The 8,326-nt window shown below is 44.5% G+C and overlaps 2 protein-coding genes across 2 annotated transcripts; one reads left to right on the top strand and one right to left on the bottom strand.

The window, feature by feature from the left end:
• Positions 1-375: 375 nt before the first annotated feature.
• On the top strand, positions 376-2,779 carry LOC115727177 (protein FEZ). The gene is made up of 3 exons (XM_030657342.2): positions 376-947; positions 1,530-1,831; positions 1,929-2,779. The coding sequence occupies exons 1-3, from the start codon at positions 767-769 to the stop codon at positions 2,604-2,606; spliced, it is 1,161 nt and encodes a 386-aa protein (XP_030513202.2). The 5' UTR covers positions 376-766; the 3' UTR covers positions 2,607-2,779.
• Positions 2,780-3,571: 792 nt separating this feature from the next.
• Positions 3,572-7,990, bottom strand: LOC115731105. The gene is made up of 5 exons (XM_030661731.2): positions 7,216-7,990; positions 5,894-7,119; positions 4,529-4,942; positions 4,177-4,412; positions 3,572-4,066 (listed from the first exon to the last, which is right to left on the bottom strand). Exons 1-5 carry the CDS (start codon positions 7,380-7,382, stop codon positions 3,812-3,814), a joined length of 2,298 nt encoding a protein of 765 aa, XP_030517591.2. The 5' UTR covers positions 7,383-7,990; the 3' UTR covers positions 3,572-3,811.
• Between the last annotated feature and the right edge of the window lie 336 nt (positions 7,991-8,326).

Here is an 8,326-nt window from a genome sequence, read left to right as displayed (position 1 = left end):
CCCAATAATCAAACCTTTCTCAAGATTATTCTAATGGAAATCTCTCAAATGTCTGATTATTTTATTCATCTTTGGCTCTATATAGAGCGAGTCTTGGAAGTAGACCCTGCAAGTGTGCATAGCTAAACAAGAAAATGTTCAAGAATGAATAGTTTATTAGGGCATGGAAAACTGTTACATTGGCATTATGCATTGTCATCTAGTCCCTGATTTGAAGATAAACTTGGCATGAATCCCCATTTGAGAGAGAGAGAGAGAACCAAAAAAAAAAAAAAAAGCTTGAACAATGCAATAGTATGAACAGATTTCTGAATTCTTGTTTCCTTTTCTTGACACTCCCATAAACAGACACTTCCCATTTTTGTAGTCGCTCAAGATCCTTAATTTGGATTTAAACGCCACCAAAGATGGTGCGGGTGGGTTCAAAGGGGGTCCTATATTTCTTGACCTGTGTTGAGAGAGCTTAAAGCTCAAGCCTCTGCTCCTCCTCCAACCAAGTCATCGATATCCTCGCTCCTGCACAGTCTCCCACTGAAAGTCTCCCCCTCAAGAATCGCCTCAAGCTCCGGAAGCAAAGGCCCTTTTCCAGCAAGAGGCGTATAATATGTCTTAAGGGCTCTGGGAGGGTGTTGTTTTTTGAGTTCTTTTCACGCGAGCGATAGTTACTTGGCGGAGTTCAGCTGGTTTCAGCTCAAAGCAGCTTCTGGGGTTTCTGGTTTCTTGGAGGCTGCAAGATTAGGTTTCTCTTCGTGTTAGAGAGAGAGAGATGGCGGAGAAGAGTGATGCAGAGAAGGTGGATGACGTGATGTTGCCTGGGTTCAGGTTCCATCCCACTGATGAAGAGCTCGTCGGGTTCTACCTCAAGAGGAAGATTCAGCAGAGGTCGCTCCCCATTGAGCTCATCAAGCAAGTTGACATCTACAAATATGATCCTTGGGATCTTCCAAGTAAGAACAGAGAAAAAGTTGTCCGTCTGATTCATCATTTTTTTGGTGCTTCTTCGGCGTGTGCAATTTTCTCAATGGTAGTGCGAGTTTGCATGCATGGAACGAAGAAAAAGACCATATTCTTCGTGCTCTTTGGTTTTGGTTTGATGTTTTTTTTTTTTTTAATCTGTCAAACATCATTTGAAGCTTATCCTCTCTTTTTCTCGAAGTGACTGTGTTAATTATATTGCCCTATCACTATCGTATATGTCGAGCAATACGGTAGTGTTCACACACCAGAAGCAATCTTGCTATCTTTGGCAGCTTCTTTTGGCATGTTTTCGTACTAAACAGGAGTTTCAACATCAAGATTGCTATGTTCGTGCTACTAAGCCATACTTATCTATGAACCATTTGTCCATCAGTTGGTAATTCTTCCAGATATCTTTTTCTTTCAGGATTACCATTCTTGATGAAACACCTGTTAATACCGTATCATTTTGAAGCATTTTAACACTTTCTGACGTTGTTTCTCCTGTAGTAGTTGAGCTTAAGCAGTGTTTTTTTATTTTTTTGCTTGGCTTGTCGACTTTCTGGAAGCAGAATTGGCAAGTACTGGAGAGAAAGAGTGGTACTTCTACTGCCCCCGAGACCGCAAATACAGGAACAGCGCACGTCCGAACAGAGTCACAGGTTCCGGGTTCTGGAAGGCGACCGGGACCGACCGGCCTATCTACTCCTCCGACGGAACCAAGTGCATCGGCCTCAAGAAGTCCCTCGTGTTCTACAGAGGCCGAGCCGCCAAAGGCATGAAAACCGACTGGATGATGCACGAGTTCCGCCTCCCTTCCTTTGCTGACTCCGCTCCTCCCAAGAAGTTCTTGGACAAGAACATCCCCCCTAATGTATTACACGCCAAAACCTATCCCAGTTTCAGTATCCTTACTTCTAAATTGATGCTGAAAAATTAGCAAGTAATCTGAACAAATCTTGTTACTGCAGGACTCATGGGCTATCTGTAGGATATTCAAGAAAACCAATTCCATGGCACAAAGAGCTCTATCACACTCCTGGATCACTCAAATACCCGAACATATCGGGTTGGATCCGCTCGGCGACGGTGCGCAGTACTCTCAGTTTGGCTCGGAGAACATTTCCTGCACCACAGAGACTGGATCAGCCACCCAGCATCCAACTTCTGCTGGCTTCAACTCCTTGGATGTTCAATCATACAGGCCCATGTTATACCCGCCGGTCTCTAAAGCCTCCACTCTCACAATCTCAAACAGCGACTTCCCCAGCACCCTCGTCTTCTCGCCCCTTGATATGCCGCCAGGACCTGCCAAGTGTGCAGCCGACACATCCCCAATGCTCATGTGCCCTGCCTTGATGGGCGGAGACGTCAACCAGGGGTCGGAGAGCATAAGCTTCGAGGGGTCACATCAATTCAGTGGCTTCTCAATAGGTCTTCCCCAGGAGATGCAAGGAAACGCCGGGGGTGAAGAGGAGGCGGCAGGACTGAAGAAGAATCACGGTATGCTCCATGTGAATAGCCAGTGGCCAGTGACCACGCGATCAATGGGCTTCCCCTTCAGCTTGCCTTCAAACATGCCCTGGGACTCACCTCCATGTCCTAGCGAGATGTCCACGGCTTTCTCGACGAACAAATGCTACAATTGATTGATCGGGACGAGCCTTATACGTAGAGATAGCTGCTTTTTTCGTGTTTGGTGCAAATGCTTTGGAGCTTATCCCAGGAAAAATTGTTATCCATCTATGCTGTTTTATGTACAGTGTCCTAGGCTCCTGTTACACTTGTTAGTGTCATTATTTTCCTAGTAATGTGTTTTAAAGTCTTCTTCTCTTTGTTATCTCCTCCTATTACACTTTGCTCAGTTTCAGATGACAAGCAACTTTAGACCAGAAATAAACCATGAACAACCACAAACAAAGTATCAAGAGAGCTGAACTATCAAGACATTGCGCATTTAAACTCTTTTTGAGCATTCAGAGCAGATGTATCGATATCGACTTTTCTAGTCACAGATATCTATTCTGAAAAAAGTGCACACATGTGTTTTTGAGGGGCCAGATCGAACAAAAACGACCATTAAGAGAACCTTAGCACACTGGTATTATCTTGATCCTATATCGGTATTATGATATTGTTAAGAGAGGAAGTGAAATTTGAGGCAGAAGATACGACATTTGAGTTTCATGCCTATGAAAGTTCCGGTAATAGCCACGCTGAGAGCATCTATGATAATGAGCAGCATGCATGACCGAACTTTATCAGAAATAGGGAAAGGCTGTCACAGATGAAGTGACCGCTTAGCTACGCAACGGACGCAAGGGGCTAGAGAATGACCAGAGCTGTCTTAGCTGCGCAGCATCAACCTATTGACTGACGGCTAAACAATTCTCTAGCTGAGGTTACAATGCTACATGCTGCTGAATACAATCTGTGAGCCTGAACTTCAACACTGCATTAGAGGAGACTAACAAACTCCATCAAAATATATTTGAAGCTTAGAAGGCATTCGAGCTACTTGTACTCGAATTGGAGTGCGAAGTTGAAGAGAGATCGAACCAAGTTATAAACCGTTTCCAGGTAGAGCTCGAATACGCACTGAGGGACTTGAATCGGAGTGCAAAGTTGCAGTGAATTTGCTGAGTTGAGAAGACAAGGTCTGAAAAGGATGCCGCTTTTCACGAAACATTTTTCTCTCAAATGAAAGAATCGATTTCCTAATTGCCCTTACAGAAGCTGTACATTGGGTAGCAAAATTTTCTCCAGCAGACACTTCTAACTTATGCTCAACTACTAATATCAATCAGAGATCTAGCTACAAAAGTTGTACAAAATTGCTATGCTGCTATATATATCAACATGGGAAAAGTAACAACGAGGGCTCTATGTGTATCCTCCGGTGAACGAAGACAATCTTGCTCAGCTTGCTGCTACACCAAGCCAATTGGTCAGTCGTTAATCTCGACATGTTTAACACCCTCCTCACTAGCTTCATGTCCACTTGAGAAAAAAAGCAGAGGACTTGGTCGGAGGTCTCTTCTTGATGCTTTTGAAACTTTCGCAGCACACAGTTTCCCCCCCTCAAGAGATCTTTCAGTTTCTTCTCTTTCTGGGTTTCAGTAAAATTCGAAACTAGTAAACATCACTTCTGCTGTTGGATGAAATTGGTGAGGGAAAAACAAGAATCTACAGGACTGCAAAAAGGGCTAAACGCCTAACCTTTTGAAGCACCGCTTGGACCTGTGTCAATAATTCCAAATCCGCAGGATTCTGAAGTTCCGGTTGGCCTCTGTGTCGATCCTTTTGTGCAGCGGTGCTCGAGTCTTTGTCTGCTCGGATGAAACGCCAAAATATTCTTATAGACTCTTCTAAGATCTCTATCAGATCGTCGCTGTTGACAGTGTACTCACCTTTCCCTTTTAATCTCGCCATCCTTCTGTTTTTCGAATTGTCCTCTGCAATTTGAAAATTAGCTTATAGTAAATATTATTCCCCTGTATCGAGAAACCAACTATTTTAATCAAATTATCTTCAAAATGGATTAATCCTAACAAAAGTAGCTCTTGCTGACCTCTAATTACAGGGACCTGCAGGAGATTGCGCAGAAGGCATCGAGTCTTGACATAATATTGCACCCTTGGGCCTTCAAACTGTTCATTCTCCAGAAATCTCTGCATGAGCACTTGTAACTGTTGAAATTCTCCGGCAACTTCGTTGTACCAGTGCAGATTATACTGGTCCGACTCCCATAGCTCTAGAGCCCTCACATACTGCCAGTTCAGAAATTCCCAAGAGAGGCACAATTGCCCAACATACACTATCTCCAAATCGCTATGCAATTCTCTCATGAACTTCATGGTCGGGTCATTTTCCGATTTCTTCTCCCTGCACAACTTAAAGCTCTGCGACAGAAGAGACGTGATCGCTGGGCCAGTAGATTTGTGGCTCGAGAGTGACTTAAGCGGGTCCTTTGACCGGAGAAAACCTGCAGAATGCCAAACAAGCAGAGTTCTCAAGTCTGAACATTGATTGACCACGAGTGCGTCAAACAACAAAGAAGACCAGACAGGGGAATATGCTGATGACCAAAAACTCATCCTAGGAAAAGAAAAGTCGGGACTTTTGAAAGGTTCTGGCCGTAAAAGTCATTCATTCGACATGGAAACTTTCTAGAAACCTTTGAATTGTGCAAGCTAATTTAAGGAGCAGAGGAGAGAAAAATCCACTCCATAATAGAGAAAGCAGTTTCCCATGAGATAGATGGTCCAAAGCAGAAAACTTTCATGTAGGCTTAATTGCAATAGACCAGATTGATGTGCACCTTTAACTAACCTTAATTCTTTTTCTGCAAGAAACATGAAAAAGACGGAAAAGATCGAGGGTAGATTTCAATCCTTGTACATGAAATGGTAAAGTGTTACTTATATCTGTCTGAAATGAAACACTGGCATCAACTCATAGGAAAAGTTATGAACTTTTGGGCAGGAAGATCCACCGGTGTAGCCAGAAAGACCATCCGATCTGATGGGCCAATGAGTGCTCTCATACTGATGTATACATGTGCAGGGGTTTCTAAAAAAATCGATTCCTTTTCATCGTACGTCCTACATAACGTGGCTATCATCATCATAATGTCTGTGATCCGAAAGGTCTCGTGCTTTTTTCCCCAGTGCCCCAGCCCAGCTAATGAGATCAAGTGGGTCCTTCTCAATACTTTAACTTCTATTAGACTTCTGAGTGTTGGTTGGGGAGGGGTAATTCATGCCAATTGATTGGAAAATGGACTAAATCGGTGGCAAGGTGTCGCCCCCATTATCATGATCACACACTTTCTCAGAATCAACCCAGCCATGATAATCTGTGAAACTAGGACATTTTACCCAGACGAAAAATGAAATCTGAAGATGTTTACTGTTGAGGAACTCAGCTGACTGACCTAGTGCGTACATCTTCTGGTAATTCAAGATGTCAAACTTGCGCATGCGCTCGCGGTAGCTCCGGTAGATCTTGTGGAGCTCGCCCATCTTTTCTTCGCGCTGGAACTTGTCGTCGATCTTCCACGGCTTCAAGTCCTCCGTGATCTTGGGGGACTCGCAGTCTTCGAGGATCGTGGGCAGGCCCGTGGCTCTCACCTTCTTCAGCTCCATCCTGAGCTGCTCTATCAAGTCTTGATGCTCCCACAAGAGGTCACAATTCGAGCTCTCGCCGTTCGATTCGGAGGGGCCCTCAGAACGGGGTTTGTCATGGCTCTTATCCTCTGCGCCCTCTATGCCCTTGGGTTCTTCAAGCTTGGTGGGACTTTCACGGTCCTTGTCATGAGATTGTTTGTCAGACTGTTCGAGCTCTTCGAGCTCTTCCGTGATGCTCTCGTAGTCCTCGTCATCGGCTTCGGTGTCGGCAACGTTCGCATCTTGATGCTCACGAACCTCATCGAGATCTCTCTCTGAAAAGAAATCATCGCTGTTGGAATCCAACAAGCGGCTCATGATCGAGAAATCATGGCTCGAGCTCATGGAGTCAGAGTCCGTGTCCGAAAAGAGCAAGTCTTTCTCTAAAAGGGACTGGAATTTCTCAGAAGCGTCTTTATCATCAATCAAATTGCTCTTGAGCTCCTTTAGTACTTCTTCCTGCAAAAGAAAGCCCTCCTTGATCCGTGCTCTGTTTTCCGTGTTGACATTCTCTTGTGCAAGAGCAGATTTTTCTTCATGAACAAATTCTGGTTCCTCTAGCTCTTTGATAGTGCCTTTTCTGGACGAAAACTCGAAAGCCCACTTGAATTTGTCAGAAAAAGAATCTAATCTGGAATCAATACTCGAATCCTCCACAGGCGAACTCAAATCCTCTGTTTCCTCTCTGAAATTATTCTCGGAAAGCGATTCAGACAGGAAATTCTTTCCTCGGAAAGTGGAACCGTCGCCACTTGCACTGTCCTTAGTGAATTCTTCAAAAGTCGGAAACTTGAACGACAAGAACTTCGGTGGGCTTTCTTCAGCAATTTTATCAAACAACGAGCCCTCGCATTCGGCAACATCATCCGCTGCTTCCACTGGCCCTGAACAAATTGGGTTGTTATCTTCCTGAACATGAGTGGCAGCAGCAATTGGTCCTCCTGTATCTGGATTTTCATTCAATTTCTTGTGAGGAATCCCATCTTCTTCGTGTCTGACAAGTAACGAGGAATGAACCAAAACAGAGTTGAACAGGCTATTACCCAGAGTCGAAAATCAAACGAAAAATATGAAACTCAAGATTTCTTACCTCAGGAACTTGTTGACAACGCAGAACAGAGTACTGAACAGGGACGTGAAGTATACCCAGAAAGACCCAGCAAACAGAACCAGATTCCGGTACACGACCCCGCTTCGATGACCCATCCTCGCCAAATTAAATGGGTTGTTGAGACGAACCCTCCTCGGCGAGCCCATCAATATAACCCCATCGCCGCGATCTCTTAATTCAGCTCGAAGCAAAAGCAGAGCATGATTGAGAACAAGAGCAGCGTTCAACGGAACTCTCGATGACAGGCGCTGAAAAATCTTCACACCCAGAATGGGACCTTCCACCAGTGAGAAAGAGAGAGAGAGAGAGAGAGAGAACTAAAACCCGTGGGAAGGAATTCAAAGCTTCGCATGCAGCATCCGATTCCCGGGAGGTTGAGAGTCCACCTAATTAAAAGACGGGAGCCGCATGAAAGCGAGGATTAAGAAGGGGAGAAAAGAACGCGTCACCGACTTCTGGGATTCGTGCAAGTCCTTGGTTGGGTTGCTTAGAGAGAGCCATAACATCCTCAACAGAGTTCTGCGTCAGTGCAGAGAGCGATGAAGATTTTTATCAGCTGAGAGGTCGGCTTTTGCCCCGAGCCAGAGAGATAGAGGAGAGAGAGAGAGAGAGAGGGGATGTGGTTAAAATGGAAAGTTTACGTCTTTGATTTTCGCATACGGTTTGATGGCGGGGGGGCGGGGGAGGTTTTAGGTCGAACAGATCGCCATTATTACCCCCGAAGAATATTTCAAAGCGACGACGAGGGAACCCAACTGACCCTGAGGCAGAGGCAGAGGCAGAGGCAGAGGCCAGCTGGTCAATTAAACAGTAAGACGCGCAAGGAAAAATTGGTTTTATTTCCCTAAAGAATTTGGAGGAATTTTTATGAAATTACCTTTTTCAACAATTTGTTTGTGAAATTACCATATATTGGAGTGAAGTTACCATTTCAATATATCGGTCTTAGCATAAATAGCATTAGCTTGACTTAGTAAATTTATCGATTTCGAGAAAAAGAAAAAGGACGACATGATGATTATCGATTTCTTTCTCTCTCTCTCTTTTTTTATTTTGGGCATGAACATTAGTGGTGTGCCGCAAGACACGC

Source organism: Rhodamnia argentea, chromosome 11 (genome assembly GCF_020921035.1).
Source record: "Rhodamnia argentea isolate NSW1041297 chromosome 11, ASM2092103v1, whole genome shotgun sequence".
Lineage (NCBI taxonomy): Eukaryota > Viridiplantae > Streptophyta > Magnoliopsida > Myrtales > Myrtaceae > Rhodamnia > Rhodamnia argentea.
The sequence above is the reverse complement of the archived record's forward strand: the minus strand, read 5'-3'. Positions and strand labels throughout refer to the sequence as shown.